The sequence below is a fragment of the Eulemur rufifrons genome, chromosome 19, assembly GCF_041146395.1.
Source record: "Eulemur rufifrons isolate Redbay chromosome 19, OSU_ERuf_1, whole genome shotgun sequence".
Classification (NCBI taxonomy): domain Eukaryota; kingdom Metazoa; phylum Chordata; class Mammalia; order Primates; family Lemuridae; genus Eulemur; species Eulemur rufifrons.
This window is the reverse complement of record NC_091001.1, coordinates 101,000,477-101,024,731: the sequence shown is the minus strand read 5'-3', so window position 1 is coordinate 101,024,731 and position 24,255 is coordinate 101,000,477. Positions and strand designations below refer to the sequence as shown.

At 58.8% G+C, this 24,255-nt stretch overlaps 1 protein-coding gene across 1 annotated transcript; it reads right to left on the bottom strand.

Moving 5' to 3' along the window:
• Positions 1-1,161: 1,161 nt before the first annotated feature.
• Positions 1,162-24,184, bottom strand: SDC1 (syndecan 1). Its single transcript, XM_069495194.1, has 5 exons — positions 23,830-24,184; positions 5,586-5,667; positions 4,146-4,624; positions 3,476-3,611; positions 1,162-3,295 (listed from the first exon to the last, which is right to left on the bottom strand). The coding sequence occupies exons 1-5, from the start codon at positions 23,893-23,895 to the stop codon at positions 3,126-3,128; spliced, it is 933 nt and encodes a 310-aa protein (XP_069351295.1). The 5' UTR covers positions 23,896-24,184; the 3' UTR covers positions 1,162-3,125.
• Positions 24,185-24,255: the final 71 nt, after the last annotated feature.

Sequence of the window (24,255 nt, the reverse complement as noted above, 5' to 3'; positions counted from 1 at the left end):
GAAAATAGCTAGATTGTCCTAGTGGACAATCCAGTGAGCCCCCAGTGCCCACACACGTACACACACACTCCCACACCCGGGCCGTGCAGGGGAGGAAAAATGAAATAGAGCCTAGTTGTTCCCTTGCCGGGCAGAGAACATGAAGAAGGGAAGGAAAAGGGGAGGAGGTTTGGGACACAGACGGCAGGTGAGCCTGAGAGGAGGTTGGGGCAGGCGTGTCCAGGGAACTCCAGATGACCTTCAAACACCCGCATGTCAGCTTCCTTACTGTTAGCCTCAAACAAGCAGCAAAGTCTGTTTTAGGCACAGCCCCGTCCTGGTGGTGCCCTGGGGTGGAGGGACCCGGGGCAGGAAAGCCAGGCAAGAGAGGGCTTAAGGATGGGTGGGATGGGGAGGGGGAGGCGGAGAGAGGGAGGGTTAATTAATTTGGTTATAACAGGAGCAGGTGGGCCAGGGGGATGAGTCTTGCAACCTTGTAGGTCTCATGTGGAGGGGACACTATTAATAAAAGCATTAATATCTAGGGGCCAATTCCACAACTGGGACTTCACTATCCAGTCCAGGGAAGTGGTAGAAAACAGGCACTGGGTGTTTTCAGTGTTTGTTGAGTGAATGAATGACCTCTGCCTTCAACCCCTTTGGAGCAGAATGTGTGACAGGGAAGAGAATTCTCCACCCTGCAAAGCTGCCTGGAGCCTGCAGGCCCTGCCCTAGCAGCAGCTGCAGAGGCCAGGAAAGAATGGTCCCTCCTGCTCTGCACCACCCAGCACACGCCTGGGGTGTGGGGTGAGGGGCTGACCTGCCCCAGGGCCAGAGAGTGGATGAGACTGAGTACGGGAGGGCAGCTAGATGGCCTAGAACACTGGGGGCCCCTGCAGCACACGGCGCACTGCGCTTCCTCAGCCCCCAGCTCTCCCACGCTGTTTTCCCTCATGTGCAGATGACTTTAGACCTTTGACCTTTGGCACGCAAGACTGCTTGCTAGTGAGTTTTCAGGAATCACACAACAATGAGCAACCAGGATAGCAAAAGTTAGTCAGTAGGGAGCCCCTTGTGCCCTTGAAGAAGGGAATGATGTAGGGTCCCACCCCAGGAAGGTGACAGGGCAGGACATCGCCAGGCCAGGAAGAGATTCAACCACCACCACAGCAGCTGTTGCCCAAAATGACAAGTACCGTTTATTGCAGTTACATGAATGGGCCCAGCCAAAGGCATGGGCGCCGTCCCACGGACCACCAGATGAGCACGGTCACAAAACCCTTCCCCCACCCGCAAGCCATGTCCAGTCATACACTCCGGGCAGAAAGTCCCAGTATCGAGCACCAGTGCACAGGTTCCCTTGCTTGGCAGTGCGTCTCTGATCCACAGACCAGCCCACAGAGCTGCTGGAACGTTGTCAAATTAAATAAGCAAGTGCAGGAGTTCCTGGGAGTCCTGGGCTGGGGGTCTCTGGTCCCTGCGGAAGCGCGGGAGGAGGGCTGTCCAAAGTGTGTGCGAGGCAGGCCTGGGCGCCACATCTCCACCAGGGCCAGCAGCCTCGGGCCGAGCCGGGCCGGGCCGGGCCGTCCACCTTCTTCAGCCGTGGAGAAGACGGGGTTTCGAGCCCAGAAACACAGAAGCTGACATCAGGCCTTATAAAACCTTGGCCGAACCTACCGACCTCCAGAAGAATTTCAGCCAAAATAAAAAGACAAATAAACCAGAGGGACTCTGGACTCAGGATCCCTCCATGTGGGAAAGATGAAGGCACAGAGATGCCAGCCGCGTGCCCCAATACGTTGGTGTTTGCAGAAAAGGCCAGTCACGTCCACACACAGCACAGAGCAAAGAAGCAAAAAGGCAGTAGAGTTCACAGGGCTACTTTATATTAAAGTTTATTACATTTGGAAAATCTACTGTACAGGGAAAAACCCATTGGATTAAGTAGAGTTTTGCCAAAAGCAAAAGACTATTACTCTTTGGAAAACATTCCTGATTCCAGCCCAGGGCAGGGCCACAGGAGCTAAGGGTGACCCTGGTCCTTGATGGAGGCGTGCGCCGTCAGCTGTGCTCCAGACGCCCTTTGTCAACTGCCAGGGGGAAGCATCCCCCCCGGGAGGGGCCAAACACAAGAGGGGTGAGGTCTGCAAGAGTCTCCGGGCCACGGCCACCCGCTCCCTGGCCCCAAGGTCCTCTCTCCGTCTGCGGTGTGAGCCGCCAGCATTCACGTCACACGGGCTCCTCCGATGTCACGGCAGCACCAGCCACAGCATGGCCGTGAGCTCAAGGTCACAGGCATGACTGCTCAAAAGCAGTGGCAGCACCATGGCAGCCTGGACTGGCCAGCCTGCCCACAGGCCACCAAAAATGGGGCCACCAGACAGTCCATACCCTGTTGCACACATGAGCGACACACTCAGAGACAACACATAAACTAAGCCTACGTTTTGGCTTCCAGATTTGGTTCTCCTAGTTTAAAAAAAAACAAAACAAAACAAGTTTTCTTAACCCTGATGCTGTCTCCTGACCGTAGATTAGGGAAGCAAGATGGGGGATACCAAGTCAACTTACTTAACTTACCTCAGAAGTAACAAAGTCTACAGGGGCTATGAACAAAGAAACTAGAGGAAACATGTGCAAAAACAAGTTGATATCTAAGTTAGACTTCCCCACGGAACAGCGAGAGTTCTGATGGAGCCCTGACTCCTCTCCCCGGCACTCAGCGGTCAAGGCCCCCGGACTGTTGGTTCTACAGTAAGTGCTCTAGAAGTGTCAGCCCGAAGGCCCCACCCACAGAGGGCCCTCCAGGTCCAAAGCGGTTGGGTCCCCTTTCTCTCCAGAGCTGGGCCTGGGGAGGGGCTGCTCCAGTTTGGGGAAACCGAGTCAGAACGGTGCGACGCCAGGCGCTGGCCTGGTGGAAAGGTCATATGCGAGAAACCCTCTGCGCCCCAAGTCTGCAGGCGGAAGTCAGAGAAGCAGAGTGAAGCTCCCCGCACACCCCAGGACTCCGTGGGCAGGGAGTGGCCAGCGGGGCCGGAGTGCTGGGGGGGTGGCGTGGTGACAGGGGGCCAGGGCCTGCAGTTCTTCATGGAAGAGAAAAGTGGGGGCCTAGTGAGTGGTGGGGGAGGGGGAGGACGGTGCCCCCGTCAGGCGTAGAACTCCTCCTGCTTGGTGGGCTTCTGGTAGGCCCCACCGTTGGCTTGCTTCGGCTCCTCCAGGGAGTAGCTGCCCTCGTCCTTCTTCTTCATGCGGTACAGCACAAAGCCCACCAGGCACACAGCGAAGATGAGCCCCACCAGGCCTCCGGCGATGACCCCTAGGGTGGTGGACAGGGGCCAGCTCAGCTCTCGGCTCCTGGGGCTCCGCGCGGTCCCTCCGCCACCAGGCAGCCTCAGAGGTGGCCTTGGCTCTGCTCAGAGCCCCACCCCAAGGGCTAAAGACGGCCGCCCCCACCCTAGAGTAGGAGTTTGCCCCCCCCACCTGAGAGCAAACTTACCTCCCAGCACCTCCTTCCTGTCCAGCAGGCCCTGCGAGGCCCCTGTGGCCCCCTGATCCACTGGGGGCTGGTTCCGGTGGTCAGGCTCCATGGCCGTCCCGACTGTGTTCTCCCCGGAAGTTTCAAAGGTGAAGTCCTGTGGAAGGCAGGGCAGGTCAGGGGGCTGGGCCACCGCAGGCAGCAGCATCCAGCCCTGTGGCCAGTGCCTGCCTGTGATCTCACCTGACGCCTGCTCAGAAGCACCCAGACCCACCTCTGGGACCCAAAGCCCGGCCCTCTGGCCATATCGCACTCGACCCTGGCTGGACCGTGGCACAGATATCACGAAAACTGATACAAAGCACACATTTTTTTATACGGAAATAAGTAGGCTTATTTTAGTATAATGTGTAAAATTCCCATGATGCTATAAAATCAAAAATAAGACTTGGTATTAATAGAATTTTCACCCTTGCAGCAGGGCCTTCGACTAAGTTTGGGAAGCCCTCTCTTGGGTGATCTTTAAGGAATCTGTGGCTCCGATCTCATGAGTAGCCTGTCTTGCTCTATGCAAGGCCCTGGGGACAGGGGAAAGTGGGACCCTGTGCTCACAGGGCACAGGGTGTTGGGCTTGCTGGGTGTCAGGCACTAGGGGCCACCCAATGTCTCAAGAAAGGCAGAGGCCGCTCACCTGCTCCCCTGAGCCCTCTCCTGCCGGCAGCTGATTGGAGGCTCCATCCTCAGCAGCCGTCTCGGTGGCAAAGGACCCTCCATCCTCTACGCTGGGAATGTGAGGGTCGGTTTGGACAGGTCCTGTGGGAGCTGAGGTCTCATGGTGGCCAGGCTGCATGTCCCTGTGGGGGTGGGAGGTGGCAGGTGCCTGGGCGGTGGTGGCTCTGGCTGTTGTGGCCCGATGGGTGGTTGAGAGCTGCGTGGTCTCCCTGGGTGGGAGGGTGGCCTCCTGCTCCCGGGCGGTGAGGCCAGGCTCCACTTCTGCCAAGACTACAGCCTCTCCCTCCTCGGGCCCCCCTCCAGTCAGCAGGATGGATGTGGAGGTGGCTGTGTCCTCTGGGCCAGTGGGCTCGGGAGCCATAGGCGTGGTTGTCAGGAGCCACATGTCCTTCCAGGTGGAGGGGGTCTGCTGTGACAAGGTGCTATCTTGAAAAGCACCTGCAGGACCAGAAGCAGAGCGTGTCAGTGTGGGGGAGGCCCCAGGGCACCCAGGCCAGCCAGGCTCCAGCTGCGAGGGAGGCTCTGACTCCCAGACCAGCAAGGAGAGCCACCCTCCCTCCCCCCGAGAAGCTGTGCCCTGGGATGGAGCTAGCTGACGCTGAACTTGACTTGGAAAACGAACATGGAGAGCCACCTTTCCCGCTGCACATGCCCGGGGTGGCCTGGTTTCTGGAGCCATGACAAAGGTGCCAAGGCCATCAGGAAAGGAGCTTTCCTGCAGCAACGGAGGTGGGGGTGGCATCCGTTAGGGGCGCATACACCTCTCTGGCCCCTCCCTCCTGGAAAGGCTCCTGCTCCCGAGAACAGATGCCATATCCCACCTTGCGGCGCTCAGGCCTCTGCCTAGGCCACTCCCCCACGGATGGCCTCGGCGTGCCCCCCTCAGTTCTCACCCCTCTTCCAAGGTTCCCTCAAGAGCCACCTCCTCTGGGAGCCCTCCCTGACCACCTCCAGCTCAGAAACTCCTCTCACCCATGAAAAGGGGAAACTGGGAAGGGAACATGGATAGAAAAGCGACTGCCCAGCAGGCTCTGCGCTGCCTTATAGCTCCAAACAACCTTATCAGGACAAGGTACTACTCCCATTTTCCAGATGAGAAAACAGGAGCTCGGAGAAGTCAAGTAACCTTCCAAAGGTGGCCTAGCGAGCGAAGAGAACACGAGCCTGTGTGCAGCAGGCAGGCCTGGGGCCTCCGGGGAACTACAGCCCTAGCTTCACCTCCGAGCGCGTTTTCTCCCTAACAGGCGTCTCCGTGCAGCACGGACCCCATTCTTTTCCTCGGCACCACCCTTCAGACCCAGCCAGACAGGGACAGGGCGGGGGTGTCCGCAGGAACTGCTCAGTAAGCACGGGCAACCGCCTGGCCGCTGCCCCCAGCCATGGCCTCTGTTAGCCTCACCTGCGCCTGAGCCGGAGAAGTTGTCAGAGTCGTCCCCAGAACCGTCCTGATCTTCAGGGGGCACATTTGTGGCCATAATTTGCTGGAAAAGGATCAGAAAAAGGTGTGAGTGGAGGCGGGGTGGGGCCCTGCCCTTCCCAGGTCCCCATCCTAGACAGCCGAGTGAGCTCACCCCAGCCTGCACAGCACAGGCACACGCGTAGGAAGCCTGCTCGTGTGGCTCTGGGACCCTCAGCTCTGGGCAGCCCTTTGGGCCCTCACACACTCCTGCTGCTACAACACAGGGGGGTGCAGGGGTGCAGCGTGCAGGGACGCACGAGAGGGGAGGGAGCCCCAGACCTCTCGGAGGGCACACAAACACTGTTACTGGGAGCACAGGCTGGGGGCCCCATGGGACACCATCAGCCCACCAGGTCTTGGGGGCTGTTGGCCATGAGCTCTGGGGGCCAAGATTGCTGATGCTGCCCTTCTGAGGGGCTTTCAAGAGCCCCTTAGGACAATCCCACAACGTGGATCCAGAGAGACTGCCTCCAGGCACGCTGGACACCAGGGTGTGGACCCCGAGGGCCACACTGCCCACATGGGGCAGCCCCAGGCCTGGCCACGATGCTCCTCCCACACCCAGCCCAGGCCCCCATCCACAATAGGGACTGGGTCCAAGCCCTCTGGCCAGAGTATTGTCCTCCCCAGGGAAGGAAGGACAGGGCAGCCACGAGGTTCATCTGGAAGGGGCTCTGCTCCAAGCCTCTAGTAAATGGGCTGTGGGCCTGGGATGGACCCTGTTTGCAAATGGCAGCCCCAGGAATGCCACCAGCGTGGCCCAGCTCCAAGAGGCTGAGTGCAAACCTATGCCCAGTTCCTGAGGCAGGGGCTGTGAGGAGACGAAACATGCCACGCACCGTGAGCAGGCCTGTGCAGAAACCCTGGGGGTGCAGGGAGAAAGTCAGGACCACTTCTGCCCCCAACCCTGGTCCCAGCATGGCAAGTGGGGAAAGGAAGACCCAGCAGCCAGGTGGCAGGAAGGGTGGCGTTGAGAGTTCGGTTCAGCAGCAAGGCTTTGACCCAAACAACCCCACCTGCTATACCGTCCATCTTGAGGGCCCCAATGTCAGGGACCAGAACAAAGAATGAATGAAGCAGCAGAACTCAGCTCAGCACACGGGCTTCACAGACGCCTGACCTCCACCACTAACTAGTCATGTGACCCTGGGGATGTCACTGACCCTCTTATGGCCTCAGTCTCCCCATCTGTAAATTGAGGACGATAGTAACACCTACATTCCGTGACTGGTGCAAACGTTCCATGAGGTTATGCAAGTAAAGATCCTAACAGAGCCTGGCACAGAGCAAGTACCCACAAACAAAGGCCACTGCTCTGACCAGGGAGCGAGAGCCACTCAGCCTGGGGAAGAGGGACTCTGGGGCACACGGCAGCCTCAGATGCCAGCAGGCCTGTCTGAAAGAGGGTGGGACGGAGGTGGACAGGGTTTCATGAGACGAGGGGGCAGGGGGGAGCCAGTTCGCCAGCAGCGTCTGCACAGACTTGTCAGAGGGGCCCGCCTAAGGCTGGGCTCCAAGGGAACAGGGCAACCTCGGCCCATGAGGCCTTGCCAAGCCCTGGCCACAGGCCCAAGGGCCTCACTCTTGAGTAGAGCAGGGAGGGACAGACATGACCTTTGGCCTCCTGAGGCAGCCCTGGAGTAGAGCTGGATCAGGTGGAAGCTCCCCAGCTCAGGGCCCAGGTCTCAGGGACACATGAGACACGTGTAGAAACTGCAAGACTAGAAATAACACTGAACTTCCTTTGAAAGTACAAAAGCAAAACTGCACCCCCCGCCCCCCACCAAGAGTAAGGTTTTGACCTTAGAAGGGCCTTTCACGGCCCATCTACAATGAATACTCACCGCCCACCATGGCCCATCTACAATGAACAGTCACAGCTCATCCCTGCCCTCACATCAGATCACAACCTATCTCTACCATCCCCAGGTGCTTCAAACACTTGTGATGCTTCCACAGAGCTTTGATGCTGCCCCTAGCCTCCCCCAAGCCTGTACCCTTCAGCAATAAAGAATACCACCCATCAGATAGGCACAGACTGGGTGCTCCCCCCAACTCACCCAAGGCCTCTGCCCCGCCCGCTCCTGCTGCACCGAGTCCCTCCCTTGGAGAGAAAGCTCAGGATGGGGCAGGGGGTTGGGGCTCTGAACCCACAACTCCACTGGGTTATGAAGAGTGCCGAACCTTCCAGCAGAAGCCAGAGTCATGGCATCCAGACCCTAGTCAACAGGTAAAGTGCCGGAGGCCTGCAGAGAAGCACACTGGGGCCCTCCAACCTCAGAGGCACCACCCTCTGTGCCTCTGGGCTGAGACTGTTCCTTGCAGATGGGCTAAGTGAAACCAGGCAGGCGCAGGAAGGCCGGCCCCTCACCCACACAGAGAAGCCCCAACAGGTTCACAGTTTCCCAAGAGCAGGGCTTCTCCCCTGCCTGGGTAGCACTTTGGGTCTGCCAGTCCCTAAAAACAGTTTGTTCCCTTAGCTCCCTCTGCTTATCCCACTGTGATCTTGTTTACACAAGTTCTTAAGCAAATGTTTTCTCCATTGAAACCAGCCCCCTGGCCTCAGGGAGCCTCTCCCCTCTCTAGGGATGGCTAGAGTGACTTCCCAAACCTCCTCCAGCTTGGACCTTCTGTGACAGCACCTCGGATGAGGAAAATGGGAGCCTGCAGCCCCCTGGGGAGGAAATTAGCAGAAACTGCTGAGTTTGAACTTGGATTACCAAGGTGCCAGCTGACTGGAGTTTTCCACGAGACTTTCGGTTTCATTTACCAGGCCTGCCGCCCTAACAACCTGCAGCAAACTGTCCCTCTCAAGAACAGGTGGGCTCAGCCTGGAGCCTGCCTCAGGCTGCTTGGGAAGGCAAAAAGCAAACCAGCCTTGAACCTCTATAAATCCCAGGAAAATCAGCTGTTCTTGTAACCAATCAACAACCTTATGGTGCAAGGTCTTAGGCTTCCGCACTGTTCTGTTTGCTCAAAGCAAGGGCCACCTTGCCCCCTGCCCCACCCACAGTGCAGACACCGATTGGAAAGCCCAAAGCCAGAAGGCTTGGCTCCCCTGGAGGTTGGGGGATCGTGGAACACACGCATGGAGTCCAGGGGGCAGGGACTAAGAGGGGAATGGTCAATCCGCCTCCTTTTCAGCCATACTGGGCTCCTCCTGGCCACACCCTGCGCAGGGTGGGGACCATCCCAGAAGGAGGGTGTGACGGTGTGAGGCCTTCACTGAGACAGGAAACACTTTCCACCCATTACCCTTTGATTCCTACAGTTCACCTGCAGGTGAGGCAGCAGGGCCAGGCTGAGCACGGCTGGTAGACAGGAACAGAGCCTCGCCTGCCATCCCCACCTCCCTGTCCCCAACCCTGAAGGACCACCTGACCCGGTTGAGCCCATGAGTACAACTCCCAGAGCCCTGGCCCGGTGGTGAAGGTACCGAGGTGCCGGCCCTTGCTTGAGAGGTGGAGTGAGGAGGGTGAGGACCAGAACAGGGCCAGGGCTGCCAGGGGCTGAGAGCCTTCATCACCCGCCGCCAGCACACTGGAGTCTGTGGGCAGAGGGGCTGGCACAGAGCCTTCCGGAAGGCAGCCTCAAGCCAAGTCCTGCCAGCTTCCACCCACACTGGTCATAGAGAGGGCCACCCTCCTTGGCAACCTCCGTCTCAGCAGAGCCCCTTGCCCTGGCTGGCCCTGGGGCTGAGGGGCGTGATGTGTTGCCCACCTGTCCACGACATCGTGGGCATAAAAGCTCCTCGGCTGGGTCACAAACCCAGCTATCAAGTGGCCATCTCTGGAGGGTTCAAGTGAGGATGATGGCACCAGTTGATAAACCAGAGAGGCCGCCTGTCTGCCACCCACCCCGACCCCATCAACCTGAGACTACCAGGTCCAAAGACCTATGGTTTCCAACGCAAACCCTGAATCACTAACATGTGTGTCACCTGCTGCTTGGCTTGAGTGACAGATAAAACACAATTCCCTTAAAAAGCACTACTGACTTCACAGGGTCGTGTTGCTTTTGCCAGCACATTCTACACCTACAATAGGTCATGGAATTTTGATATTTAATAGGTCTTCAACTTCAAAAATCTGGGGACTTCAAAATCTTCAACTTCAAAAATTGTCCATGGACTTTGGAGAAAAAAGAGGGTAAGAAAATCTGGTCCCAGCCCTGGCAGAGCTCCCAGCCCCCAGGACACACAGCCAGGTGCCCTATTCCAGTGACGGAGGCTGGGCTACAGAGGGCCTCCCTACGGGGGGGTGCTAGGGCCGGGCCTTGAAGCCCCCAGCCAGGCCCATGAGAGGACAGTGCTAGCCCCGGGACAGTGGCTCGGCCATGCTGGGCCTCTGACACGCAGTCTTTGCACAGCAGAGAGGAAAGGGAGGCTGTAACTGCTCCGTGTGCTCACGAAAGCCCTGGCTTCTGTGGGTGGGAGCCGAGTCACTGAAGTCCCATTAGTCACAACCAGACAGAAAGAGCTGCCCCTTATCCAAGGAGCTGGGTCACAGCCAGGACCCCAGGCCTTGGCGCCAGCTCTGGGGCTGGTGGACAGGAGGGTCCCAGACCTGTTCCAGGAGCCCAGGCTGCCAGGTCAAAGGCAGCAGGGCCCCACAGTCACGCCAGGACCAACACTCGTCACCCCATCCCGTGGAGATCCCACGCAACAACAAACGTCCTCGGAAGCTTAAAACAGCTTTGTGATTATTTAGAAATCTTTACCCCGCCCCCCGGCTTCTTGGTCAGATCTATGATCCAAGGGAAATGGCTGACTCTCTCCTCCCCAGACCTCACGACTCCTGGGGCTGAGGTTTCTGAGCGGCAGAACCCCAGCCTTCTCCCCCAAACTCCACTTCAAGATGCCACACTGGCCGAGGGTGACGTACAAACCATGACCTACATCCAGGCCAGGGGCTCTCAGCTTCAGGGTCTCCAGGAATCACCAGCAGACAGTGACAAAGGAAGTCTTCTGAGCTCCGGCCCAGAGGCTGACTGTGGCGCGCTTAACAAGCTCCCAGGTCCTGCAGGCGGGTCCCTAGAATGTACTTCGAGAACTACGGTCTAGAGAGGAAAAGGCCTCCCCCGGAGTGAATGGGCAAGACCCCCACTCAGGTCCCTCAACTGAGTCCAGAGTTCAAACACAAGGGACTGAATAGCAACAGAGCCCCGTGAACAAGCTCTAGTGGCAAAAGGACTGGGGAAGGCTCTGGCATGTCCTCCCTACATTTCCAATGCGTCCACTCTCGCAGCCAGTACACCATGGTGCTAGCCCAGCCTCCTCCCGGAGGAGCCGAGGGATCTGCCAAACTTCCAGAGGCGCCAGCCCGCTCGATTCCTAGCAGTGCAAGAACCAGGTCACGAAGAAAAGCAGGAGCATCTGCCTGAAGCTGGGCTGAGACCCCGCCCACCACCTTCCTCAGCTGGCCTGAGGCCACAGCTGGCAGACTCAGCGAGGAGAACTGCCAGGCTGGGCCCACAGGTGAAGGCCGGGAGGGCAGCATAGGCTGCAGGGCTTCCGTGTGCAATTTCAGGGGTGCCAGTGAGGGGCCAGGAGAGGGAATGTTGCAAAAATGCAGTGTGGCCTGTGACCACCTTCCCTCTGTGGGGAGCCACTCGACCCTCTCCATTAGCCCTGACTATGCACTGACCAGGCAGGCGGGTCAGACCCAAAGCACCTCGGAGCAAGGGTCTCAGGGCAAGGGCCAGATCCCGCTCCCAGCCCCCATGCTGGGTGACTGGGGCAGCTCTCTGTCTCTCTCTGGACCTGTCCCCCAGCTGGACAATGGAAAGGGCTTGGCTGGATAACCCTAAACTCCCTTATGGCTCTGACAGGCTAGGCTGGGGCGTGTGGGGTGATAAGGGGGCCACAGACCCATGCAGGGGGGTGGGTGGGAGGGGCCAGCTGCAGCCCAGGGCCCAGGAGATACTGGGCTCCCACCTGCCCCTGGATGTGCAGGTGGTGGTGGACGCATCACTGCTCTCCAAAGGCTTGTTTCCTAGCTCCACGGCCTGCCAGGGGGGCTGCTGAGGTTAGGCCTCAGGACCCTGAAATCTCCCCGCTGGAGCCACTCCCAGGAGGGAGGAGCCCCCAGGGGCCTCGAGGCAGCATCAGCATTTCCGGGGAAAGGCACAGTGATTTATCAGCTCACTGACTCTCTACCGAGAACAAGGCAAGCTGGGACCTGCTGGGGGCAGGACAGGCAGGGAGTGATGGGCTCGGCCCAGGACAGGAGGGGACAGAACGGGCAGGCCAAGGAGGTTCCTATGGCCTTCAGCCCTGAGGGCACCTGCCATACTCCCCTCAGCAGTTCCCACCCTGGCACCTCGATGGGGGTGGGGTGGGGGGTTCCAGGCAGGGCCTCAGGTGGAGGGACCCCGGCATTGTGCTTGGCTTTAAAGACCCCTTTCCAGTAGCATTTTCAAGTTAGTGTAATGTCAGGGCTTCACAGATGGGAAATTGAGGTCAAGGTCACAGCAGGAGCCTCGTGGCCCTGGGTCTGCTTGGGGTACCCCAGGGGCTGGGGATGTTTGTTGAGAGAGGGGGGAACCTAGCAGCCCAATGCCAGCCCTGATGCCCAAGCCGGGCCGGTGTTTCCGCCAGCACCCCCATGCCTACCCCCTCCACGGCGCCTGCCTCGGCGGCCCGCGTGCCAGGACTAGTCTCAGAACGGCCGGGCGGAGGGCTGGGTGTGGAGCCACAGAGCTGGAAGACCAGTTCCTCTGCTTTTCCCCACTTGCCAGAACCTGGGCCGGGCAGGGCAAGACTGCACTCGGGCGTTGGGCAAGGACGCCCAGCCCCAGCACCGCCAGCCTCGGCACCTGGTGCTGTTCTGGGAGCCAGACAGGGGGTCTGTCCCCCAAGGCTAACCAACACCCCCTCCTCAGGGACCCACAGCACTGCCCACAGGGTGGCCAAGGGAAATGATCAGACCCAGTACGGGAACCCTGGCTGCAGTCTGGGCTCTTTTCCTAAATTACTGGAAAAACCTTGCCTCAGGTTGCCCATCTATACAATGGGGGTGTGGCCAAAATGGTGGCAAGAGGGGTCCTAAGGCCAAGTCTGTGGCTCTCTGGTTGGAGAGTCAGGGCTTGCCCCCAAGGGGCAGCCAGACACAGGGGCCACAGCAGGCTGCCCACCTGAGGGGTGGCGCAGCACAACATGGGACTCAGCAGTGGGCAGACCCACAAGTAGGGACAGAGCCGCTGATTCACACGGACTCGATATCATCATTGCCACCTTCCCAAGGGGAGTCGTGGCCTAGGCAGGATGCTGCCGATATCCCAAACCAAGGTGACTCTGGGACAGAGTGGGCAGCCGATGCCTCCAGAGCACTGCCCCTCCCCCAGCCCTGGCTGCTCCCTGCAGGGCTCTCTCCCTCACCATCCTCCTCCCCAAACCGGTCCCCAGAAGGTTCCCTAGAACAGCAGTCCTACAGGCTTGGGGGCCTAACACCTCTGGCATATGGACTTCTAGTGACACCCTCCCCCTGCACTGGCTAAATAAAGTGTCCCCAAGTTTCACAGAGGCAGAAACTGCAGCTTTTGACACACCTGCAGCCAGCCAGAGCACCAGCTGCGTGTTTATGGGGGGAGGGGGCACTTGCGCCAAGTTTATCACCAAAATCTCTCCTATCAGCGTTCCTGTCATCACGTACTATCCCCTTGAAAAGGAAAATGCCTCTAGGAAGGTGAAGGGGTACTAGTCACTCACAGTATAGCATAAATTAGTTCCATGTGGGGGAGGGGCTATTTCTGGAACTGGGGCGCTGGGGGTGGGTAGGAGCTTCAGGAGATGAGAAAGGATGATAAAAGGGAGGCTGGAAGGTGCCAAGAGCAAATTTCTTAGCCTTTGTCAGAATGTGGATACCAGCAATGCCATACCCAGGAAAGGAAGACTAAATTCCCTTTGTTCCTCCTTTGAGCCACAGATGTACATGGCTTCTCCTCCCACAGACAGAAGAACAATGGCCTAGCCTGGGAACCTGCCTCTCAGAAGTACAATTCGGGCTGAGAGGGCACTGAGGCCGCTGGGAAGCCTAGACAGGGACACAGGAAGGGCACAGTATCCTTGAAGGGGCCCCAGGGGGTCCCAAGGGAGGGTGGGGCTGGTACCTTCCGGCCTGGGTGATGGAAGACAGGGCTTTCTGTGAAGGCCGTGTCTGAAGAGGCTGGGCCACTCCTTCAGATCATGGTGGACCCCGGCCCAAGCGGCCTGCCCCACTCCCGACCAGCCAGGAGATCTGCACAGCCGCCTCAAATGCACAGTGCGGAGCTCCTGCGCCCTCGCAGCCTCTGCTGGCGCTGAGGCGGCTGGCAGGGAGACTGTGGGTGCAGTCCCGGTGGTAGGGGCTCAGAGTGACCCCAGGGAAGGGAAGTGGCCACAACACCTTGCCCAGGGCTCAGGGATAGTCAGGGGTGGGAGAAGAATCCAAGCATCTGACCTGGGCTGGGGGTTACTTAAAGAATAGAAACAACTGAATTGGGCCTTGAAAAAAATAATGATCACAGTTGATAATTACTGAGTACTACGTGGCAGGTACTTATCTAAGCACTTTCCCTGAACTTATTTGATATTGACAACCACCTTCGATTGTAGTACCACGTCCATCTTACGGACGAGGACGTTGAGGCAAAGGGAGTATGTCACCTGACCGAGGGCACACGGCCACTGAAGTAGGGGCCAGCAGGCATGCTGTGAAGCGCCCACCGTGGGAGGAGAGCAGCCATCTTTTCCACCGGAGGCAGCACAGGCAAGGCCCTCCCCGCACCCTGCAGCCTGGCCCAGCGTTGCCGGCCTCCGCAGAGAACCCGGCTTCTTCTCCTGGACAAACTGCAGTTTCAAGTTAAGGACACCGGCTACTGTGCCCCACAACCGGGGCCCTGCTCAGCTGGCCAGAGCCCTGACTCAGGTGTCCCGGTGTGTGGGTTACCTGGTCTGCTCCCCTGCTGCCAGCCCAGCCCACACCTCCCCAGGTCAGGAGGCAGCCCCTGGCAGGGGCCCAGGCGGAGGAGAGCAAAGTCTGGCCTGCCAGGGAAGGCTTGTGCTCCTGAGAAGGGGCAAAAGCCATGTTTGCAGACCCTGTTACGTCAGGAAGGCTGGGGTCGGGGGAGCTCACACTGTGACCACATGCCCGCCGGGTCAGACTGCAGCCTTGCCCCAGTCTCGGCAACAGGGTGCTCCCAGGGGCTCCCCGGGCAGCTCAGCCTCAGGGCTCACCCGGATGTGCTCCCCTTTGCTCCAGGCAAGGAAGAGGCCCCAATCATATCACATGTTACTTCCCTGAATCTCTCCAAAAGCCCTGAGGCAGGATATGAGAAACTCCATTTTATAAATGAGGAAACTGAGGCTTGGAGGTAGGGGAAGAATTGCACCCAAGATTACACAGGGAGGAAGTGACAAACCGGGATGTGATCCAGGTGGGCAGACTCCATGTCCTAGGCCTTTCCCAGCCTCCGCACACCTCTCTGCTCCAGCCCGAGTTGGAACGAACCAAGGCAGACTAGCCAGCTAGTTCTGTGTCCCACCGCTCCGCCCACCCCAAGGCTTCAGGACCCCAGACTGGAGCCCCCGAAGGCAGGCAGACCCAGCTCAGGTGGCTGCCCCTACACGGGGAAGACAGGTGGGCCAGCACGCCCACTGCATGGCCAGCCCCCTAGACAGGGCCTGTAAGAATGGCCCTCCTGGACTGGAGGATGGGGGTAGGTGGGGGAGGGGGGCGGGTCTCTGCTCTTCCCACAATCCCGAGCCCAGGACACCTCAGTCACTGCTTCAGATTCACAACGGAAAGCTCAGGGGTCGGCTTCCTGGACTTCACAACAAACAGGCCTGGCCCCAGGGAAAATTCCACCTGTGTCCACTCCCCAGCCCCGGGTCTCCTTTAGAGTACCTGTGAGGGCGGGAAGGGGAGATGGGGGGCAGAGCGTGAGGATCTCAGGCAGTCCAGACCCTCCCCCGCACCCCATCCTGGAAGAGATATGATCACCATGACAGCAGCACTGCACCCCTGTGGTTTTCTCTAGGAGAAGCTGGAGTGACGTCAGCCTCTATGATGGTCCAGAGGCTCCTGAAACACCTACAGCCTAGGGCCCTGCAAGCCCAAACCTGACCGTCATATCCGTCCGGAACACTCCCGGGATATAGGACCTCCAAGGCCGCAGAGAGTTTTCTGAGCGGCAGGGATGCAGGGAAGCTGCTGGGGAGTAGAGTCAATGTCACTCTGTGCCCGGCCACAGGACTGACACACTCTCATCCCCAACTAGGTGAGGTCCCTGGATCATCAGCAGCCACCACTGGTGTCGGTGCCATGGACACAGCAAGGCCAGAGCCCAAGTCCTAAACAGCTTTCTGGGACCCCCTGGTACTCGGCATATGCTAGATGCCTTGGGTGGCCACAAGCTCCTCAGCCCTCCAGAAGTTCCCTTCCACCTCCCACCCTGGGGGTCACGCAATCCTCCCCTACCCACTCAGGCCAGGCACCAGAATCCTGTCTCTCAGCCCTCTGAGTCACACAGAATGCACCCAAAGAGGGCCACTGTGGCCACAGAGAGCACCAAGGAGCCCTACGAGGGAAAGATTGTGAATTTGAGCTAATGTTTTGGTGGCGGGAAAGTTGGTTCTCTCGACATCTTTGGAGATCAATGGTGCCCAAGAGTGGTCCCTGAGTAGGACTGGTGGCTTCTGCAGCTCCTGCTGCCCCGCTCAGGGAGATCCCCTACCCTAACACTTCTCACGGCCAGGAAACAGCTCCATCTTACAGCCCAAGCTCCTGATTTGAAACCGCTGTATTGAAGATCTCTGGGACAAAACCCTTCCTCTGACTGGGGAGACCCATGAGGTGCTGCATCGTGAACGCCCTTCATCGTCACTGCCCCCCTGGCCTATCTGCAGAGCCCAACCCTCCTGTCTAGTAATGGCCACCCTCTCTTTCATGAGTCCCCTGGACCAGGCATGGACCCCTCCCCACTGCGCAGGGCTGTGCACACAGCAAGTGCTCAGGCTCTGGGCTTTAGATCTGGTCAAGCCAGGTAGGGCTCACAAAGCCCCTCAGCACTTGAGACAGAACCCTCCTAGGGCAGCAGGAGCCCCACAGACACCCACCAGTCACACCACACAGCCACAAGAGGCCAAACACACCCAAAAGCATGACCTCACCTCTGCTTCCCCGCCCCCTCCCCCCATTTCACAGATGGGCTCACTGAGGCCAAGAGACACCCACGAACAAAGCCATTCAACAGTAAAGAGGCAGGGCCAGGGCTGGAAGCCAGGCCCCCAGGCCCTAGCCTGCGCCTTGCTGTACTCCCCCACCTCGCGCTGGCACACAGTGGGCTCACAGCGGATCAGGGCTGGTTGGGTAAGTCTCCGGGGAGGACCCATGGGCCTGGCACCATGACTCAGCTGATGAGTGGGCTGATGACCACACCCACCTTCCCACTGCCCCAACCTGCCTGAGTGGGCCTCGGGGCAGGTGCCAGGATGCCCCAGTGTGTGTGTGTGTGTGTGTGTGTGTGTATAGAAAACATCACCCAGCCCCCACCCCGACCTTGCCCAGGAGCCTCCATCACCCTGCCTCCCACACTGGGCTCCAATCCAGCCCTCCACGCAGCCTACCCTGGCCTCCACCAGCGTAGCCCATCCCACAGATGACCCTCGAGCAGCTAGTTCTCCGAGTCCCCAGAGGAATAATGGCAGAGGACCATGAGCCCCAAACAAGTCCTACAGTGCCACCTTCACCTTTCCAGGACAAGGTCTCTGCAACCACATGGCTCTCAGAACCGAGGAGGGGAAGGAGACCTTTTGAGCAGATGGGAAAACTGAGGCCCAGAGGGGCAATGGCCTGCCCAGGCAACACAGGGTCGGGGGCTAAGCTGGGAGCAGGAAGGACAGGTGTCCTGGCTGCCCTTCTCTGCAGGAATAACTTCTATAGACTTCTACAGCCAAAGACCGAGGAATGTCAGAGCTGCAGTTACAAAGGGAAAAGACCACCAGCAAGGGATGCAGAGAGGAAGGAGCTTCCCAGCTTCTGAGGAGGAAGGTGCAGCCAGGTGGTGACCAGGCTTCCCAAAACTGGGACTGCAGCCTGACAACAGCAACGCACAGCCTCCGGTGGGGCTGCAACCCTTGGTGAACCACTGGGCAGAGGAGTTGTGCCCAGGGCTGAAAGCCAGAGGAGGCGCATCCTCTACATATAATTAGGCAACCCACAAAGCCATAAATGCCAGGAGGTCCGAGACCCTTGAGGGTCTCCCGGTGGGGAGAGGGCCCAGGGGCAAAAGGGGACACATCTGGAAGCCTCGGAGTACACAAATCAACAGGAAAGTTCACCAGGCAAACGACACAGTGGAGGGGCAGGTCTGGCCACCATCCCTTCCCGGCTCCTGGCTCAACGGCCCCAAGCCCCAAGATTTCCCTGTAGGCTCCCCTTGCTCTGTAAGCTTGCCTCCACTCTCACGGCCCCGCCCAACACGCCTGGCATGACAGGCAGCAGGACACCTTCCAGGGGACGCTCAGACCACCCCTTCCTCTGGGCTCCCATAGCACTGACCACTGGGGAGTTGCTGGTGTGCCTGTCTCAGCTCTGGGAATGCCAGGGACCTTCTCGTACTGCCTCTCCGCCCAAATGTAAGCTTCCTGAGGGCAGGCAGGCTTGGTAACATTGTGCAGATAAAGTTGGTCCTTTGGGGAAGGCCATGGAGGGCTCCCCATGTGCCTGCAACCGGAAACTGCACAGTTGCTGAAGTGGCCCCAAGCCCAGGTCTTGCCTGTGTGGCCTCAGCTCCACAGCCTGGACACACACACATCCGCCTTTCTCTGGTGCCTGTCAGGGCACTCATGTCCCACTCAGTGGAAGGTTCCAGAATGCATGTTCCCACCCACAATCCAACCTCTGCTGGAACAGCTGAGAGGGAACTGACATGGTACTGACTCTTCAAGGGTACAGGATCCTGGCACCAAAAGCCCCCTTTCCACAGATTCCCTTAATCCTGTTCCTTCTCTCTAGACACGCTCAGGCAGGGCCTCGAGGGGCACTTTCAGTCCAGTACTCCAAAATTGGTTGGTGAAAAGAAGACGGCAATCAGGCAACAGTTCAACGCTAGAAATCATCTAATGACCAATTCCCCATGTGGCTGCCCCTTCAGCAGGACCTGGCGTTGGAGGGGACCAGGAGGTAAACCTAGCACAGGAGCCAGGAGTCCTGGGTTCTGAGCACCCCACTTGTGTCACAGAGCCTGCCTCCCAGGCTTAACAATTCCACAATGTCCACCCAGTGCATGCTGGGTGCCAACAGGGGTCCAGCTTAAGGGCACCATCCAAACAGGCGACCCCACACCCAGCCAAAGACCTAAGGGCTCTGCCTGGGCCACAGCCCACACATTCCCCAACGTGCTCTGCTGGGTTTCACTAGGCTTCCTGTGAAGAGCTCTTGTCTGTCCCTGAGCAGCCATCGAAACCCAACACAAACCCAGAATGTTGCCCAATGCTCATGGTTTGCCCAAAGGCACCGTTCAGGCCAGCTGAGCCCAGCCCAACGCCCTCCCATCCAAAATGCTGACACCCATGGTTCTCCAGGACGGACCAGCAAACACCCAGCAGGGCCTCTCAGGGTTCAGCCAGCCCCCGAGACCCAGGCTTCTCAGGGGAGACTTGACAGCCCTATGATGTATTGATGCCTTCACACGCACGCGCGCGCGCGCGCGCGCGCACACACACACACACACACACACACGCACACACCACACGCTGCACGCACAAATCCTGGTTCTGCCACTGCTGCCCCTTGGAGGGGCTCACCTCCGCAGGGGCCTTAGCAGGGGCCTTAGCTTCCTCGTCCACAAGACAGGGCGATAATATACATTGTAAAGGGTTGGGATTAAATAAGAATATAGGAAAGCACTGAGCATGAGATAGCAGGCTCTCTTAATTATATCGACAGCTAACTTTCCTCAGGCACTTTCATCGCAAAGTACTTTCACACATCCATTATGAAATGAATACGCAAATGACAGAATGAGGACAGGGAGAACAGGTATTATGGTGTCCGCTTTACAGATGAGGACAACAAGCCTTGGAAGGACAGTGACTCACCCCAGATTACGAAGCGAATTGGTGGCAGAGTTGAGAATCAGTCCTGGGGCTCTACTTAATCCAAAGCTGTTTTGGGCCTGCCAAATGGTATGGGGTGTAGATTATTCAGAAACATGAACTAAAATCCAAATAAAACATATGTGAAGACAGAGACAGGACCAAAGCTGAGAGTAACAGTCAAGGCTAAAGAACGATGGCCCTTGCCTAGTTGGTCCAGGCTACCTGTGACAGGCAAGTCACTTTCAAACCAGGGTGAGGAACTTGGGACGTGGGTGTCTTCAGGTGCTTCCTCCAAGAGATTACTCATCTCTTCACTGAGGGAGGCCTGTAAGTGCCCCACCTTGTCAGCATCCCTTTGTTACTCTAGGTGGGGGTAGGGAGGCAGAGGGGGACAATAAAACCTTCAGGTCCCAGGTGAGGCCCACAAAGGACACAAAATCCACGTGTCACAGATTATGAACCTTACTCACAGGCAAGACTCTTAGTCAGCCTAAAACTCTTGGTTTAGAAATAATTCTAACCAATCTGATCAGTTTCTTAGCACTGCTGAAAAAAAGCAACAAATTGGAACTGTACAGAAAAACTGCTTGCTGACCCCAGACACACAAATGTCACTTCTGGCTGCTCTCAGACAGGGATAGACAAAGGAAAAAGATCAGACCAGAACTCAAACCAGGGCAACCTGGGGGCACCAGGCACAGGGGCAAAGCGCTCTTCAGAGCACAGTAAACCCAGGAGACAGTGCCGTGGCCAAGCACAACCATGAGGACAACAACCCTGGCATCTAGAGGAGATTAAATCATGCCTGGCATTTTTTTGTTGATAAAGGAAGGGATACAAATATTTCAGCGAGTCCTGCTGAAGTAAGAGTATTTTTGAGGGCAATACGGATTCTTAGCTCGCCAAAAAAACCTGGATACCAAGGACACCTCATTCCAGGGGATTTCGAGACTCCAAAATTCTGCTGCAACATAAAAGATTCCTCTATAAAATACTGCAGAAGTCAAGCTTTTCATTAATTCTTTCCAGGCCCGTCTCCTTCCTTACCCCTCTCCCCACCAATCTGCACTAATGAGGTTCTGTTGGACCCCATCCTGAGCCACAGGTAGAGACTTAAACTGGCTCCACCCTCCCCGTGGAGCTGAAGCCAGGGGTGACATCACTTCTACAAGGCTCTGAGCCCAAGCGGAGGCAGCTAGTGCCTCTCCCCCACCCCCACCCACTCTGCCAGGCCACGGGGAAATGTCTCCACTGGCCCTCATAATTAAGGCAAAAGGGATTTTATGCCTTTCAAGAAAGAGACAAGAGAAAGAGAGAAAAACAGCAAATAACTATTCCAGAACAAGCAATTTTTCTTACATGGCAGAAACAAAAGACCACAGGAAACACACAGATACACGCACACAGAGAAATCTTTTTAGACAAACCTGTTTTCGTCTCTTGGGAGCGGTTTTGAGCAAGCTCCTGCCCTGGCAGCCTCCCCTGCCCATTCAGAGTCAGGCGCCCAGGAGTCACTCCCTACCTCGCTGGTCCCCAGGGAGTTCTGACCTGCTTCCCACTGGGGCCAAGGGGAACCTTTGGACAGGCCAGGTCTCTGCCACCTGTGGGCACCTTCTCCCATTTTAAGCAAATCGCAGCTGCCTTATTTCTTTTAGGGAAGGGGTAAAGCAGGGTTCTGGGAAGGCACTTTACGCCACATTACGCCCCACCCCCCCCTTAGGCAAACATGGGCATTCACAGTAAGACGGAGAGGGCAGGGCTGGGAAAGAGAAACAAACTAAACTTTATAAAATAAGAAAAAGAAAACAGAGCACCTAAGCTCCAAGCCGGAGTCTGACCCCAAAGCTCAGCTGGAGCAAACCCTCCTTGGGAAGGCCTCCCTCCCTCCTTTCCCCCTGTAGACTCTCCTGCCTCCTGGGCCTTGTGTCTCCATAAAATGTCAACGTTTCTGGGCAAGAAATAACCCCTCATACTGCAGTATCTGGCCCTACCCAGCCCACAGAAAACTCCAGGAAACTCAGTTCATAGAGAATCCCAAACTCCATCTGCCTCCCAGGGTTAAGGGGCGCTGGAGGATCCGAGCTCACAGGAATGTCTGCCTCACCCAAGACAGGCAAAGGACCCACCAGCCCCCCTGATTCCTGCTGGAAATAGGTGGAGCGCCCCACCCTGGCATCCCCTGCTCAGGCCCCATCTTGGGCCTGGAGAGAGCAGAGCAAGGAGGTGATGCCAGGCGGGGCAGGGAGGTAAGCCAAGCGCTCCACTGTCTCCTCCAGAGTCCTAACTGCAATTCCAGGCGCGATCTGAGTCCCGCAGAAACCACAACCCTAAAGAGCAACGTCTTGGACTTGAAAGCCAGGAGTGCACTAGAGACCCGGCTCAGAAATCATATCCCTCCCGGTGGCTCTCCAGATACAGCACCCGACACACTCCAACTCACTCGCAATTCAACAGGCAGCAGGGACCTCTCCTGTACTTCAAATGTTTGGAAATCCAGGTCACTCGGGAAGCAGGGAAGGCACATTCCACGGTAGCCTCAAAAACCACAGTACCTACCTCCCCTCATGTGAGCCAGACCCCCATAAAATACCCCAAAGCTCTCGCTAACTGGTAGGTACTATTATAGTGGGCAGCTCTCACAGCAGGTCACTTGTCCAGATGTCACATTAGAAGTGAGGGACCCGCGTGCCCACCCCCAACCCCGGCAACGCTCCTTCCCTGCCCAAGCGCCTCCTTTTGCCAGAGCTGGGGAAGTCGAGCTGTCCAGATGTGGTGGCGAGACCGCCACTTCCGGAAGGGGAAGAGCCCCCGGCTCCACACCTCCCCTCTGCATCCCCAGGGATGGGCGAGCGGCCCGCCGGGAGGACCTCCACGACTCCAGCGCCGGATGCGGGAGCTGGGGGGTGGACGTGGGCACCCGGCGGCCGGCGCTGACACCTGGCGGCGGCCCAGGTCCCAGATCCCGTCAAGGGGCCGCCGCTGCGGGGCGGTTCCCAGGAAGGGTTACAGGGGCCGAGAACAAAGCGCCCCCATTGGGGAAGGCGGGCTAGCGGACGGCGGTTGGGGCGGGAGATTCACTTTCTGGGGACCCTCAGGCCGCTCTTTTTCGGCCACGTCCCTCTTTAAAAGAGAATGACCCCCGCCAAAAGTGGATGCTGCATGCTACCCAAAGGCCTCCCCCAGCCTCGAGCTCCACATTTGTCCCTCTTTCTCCCCAGCTCTCCTGGGCGGGCCAAGGGACCCGCCTTCCCTCCGCGCGGCTTCAGCACAAAGCCGAGCCGGGGAGGGGGAGGCCATTCCCGGGTCCACTCGCGTGGAAGGCGCCCGTGCGCCTCGGCCGTGCCCGGCACGGGAACGCGCCCTCCGGGGCCAGCTCAACTTCAGTAGCCCAGAAGTTGGGCTCGTCCGGGTCTCTAGCGTTCCGAGGCCAACTTCATGGAACCTCCCGCTGCCGGCTCGGCCCGGCCCGGCTCACCTTCAGCAGCCAAGTGAAAGCTCGAGGGCCCTGCGGCCGCCCGCATACCCCACGCAGCCCCGGCCCGGCTCCCTGGGCCAACGCACCCACCCGCTCCCGCGCCGCCTGAGCTGCGCCCAAACTTGCCTCCGCGCAAAGGGGCCGGGCGCCCAGGATCGGTGGCGCTTGGGGCGCAAGCCCGCGGGTCTGGTTTGAATTAGGGTCTGCGAGAGGGGCGCCGTGGCCACGGTCACTGCATCCCCTGGGTCACCGGCGGGGGCCTAGCCGCCGCGGTGGCCCGGGCGAGGGGGTGGGAGCGGACGACCCCGGGCGCCGCGGCGGGCTGGCGGGCTCCGACACATGTGGAGACGTTTTACATAATTGAGCGCGGAGCCCCGGCGCAGGCTCCGCTCGGCGGGGCGCCCTAGCCCCCCGACCCGAGCAGCGGGACCCGGGCGGCGCCCACCGACAGCGGAGAGAATTGGGGTGGAGCCCTGATTTCGGGGCTCACCGTCCCCCGGCCCGCTGGACTAGCGCGGGAAGAAGGGAAGTCCCCGCTACCCCTCCCCCTCCACGTGCCGCTGCCGGCATCGGCCGGTGGCTCGCCCCGGCTTCCCGCCGCCTCCCAGCCCGGCCCGGGCCGCACTCACCGGGAGGGCCGGCTGCAGGCGCAGCGCCAGCGCGCAAAGCCAGAGGCAGAGCGCCGCGCGCTTCATGCTGCCCGGACCGGCGGCTGGAGCTCGGCGGGCTGCTCGGGTCGGGGCTGAGGGCCGGCTCCGCGGGTTGCGCTGCGCGATGCTCCCTCGGACGCCTGCCCAGGGCTCTGCTGTCCTAGGCGAGGGCTTCGGGGTGCCCCGGCTGGAGTCCGCTCTCTACTGCCGGATTCCTCTGCGCTCGGATCGGATCCGGTCCGCACCTCTCCCGCCGAGCTCCGCCTTATAATAAACTCAGAGGCCCTTAGCCGTTGCAAAAACTAGCCCCCCACCCCCAGCTCCGCCAGGTCTAGAGGCCAGCCCCAGTCCCCACCCCCCAGAACCCCGCCCCCTGAGCCACCAAGCCGGGCCCGGCCCCTTGGA

Excerpts from the sequence above, each read along its gene's own strand:
- SDC1 (XM_069495194.1), bottom strand. The coding sequence starts at position 23,895 with ATGAAGCGCGCGGCGCTCTGCCTCTGGCTTTGCGCGCTGGCGCTGCGC. Across the intron at positions 5,668-23,829 it reads GCCTGCAGCCGGCCCTCCCG|CAAATTATGGCCACAAATGT; the intron begins GTGAGTGCGGCC and ends ATCCTTTTCCAG. Across the intron at positions 3,296-3,475 it reads CAGGAAGGAGGTGCTGGGAG|GGGTCATCGCCGGAGGCCTG; the intron begins GTAAGTTTGCTC and ends CCACCACCCTAG.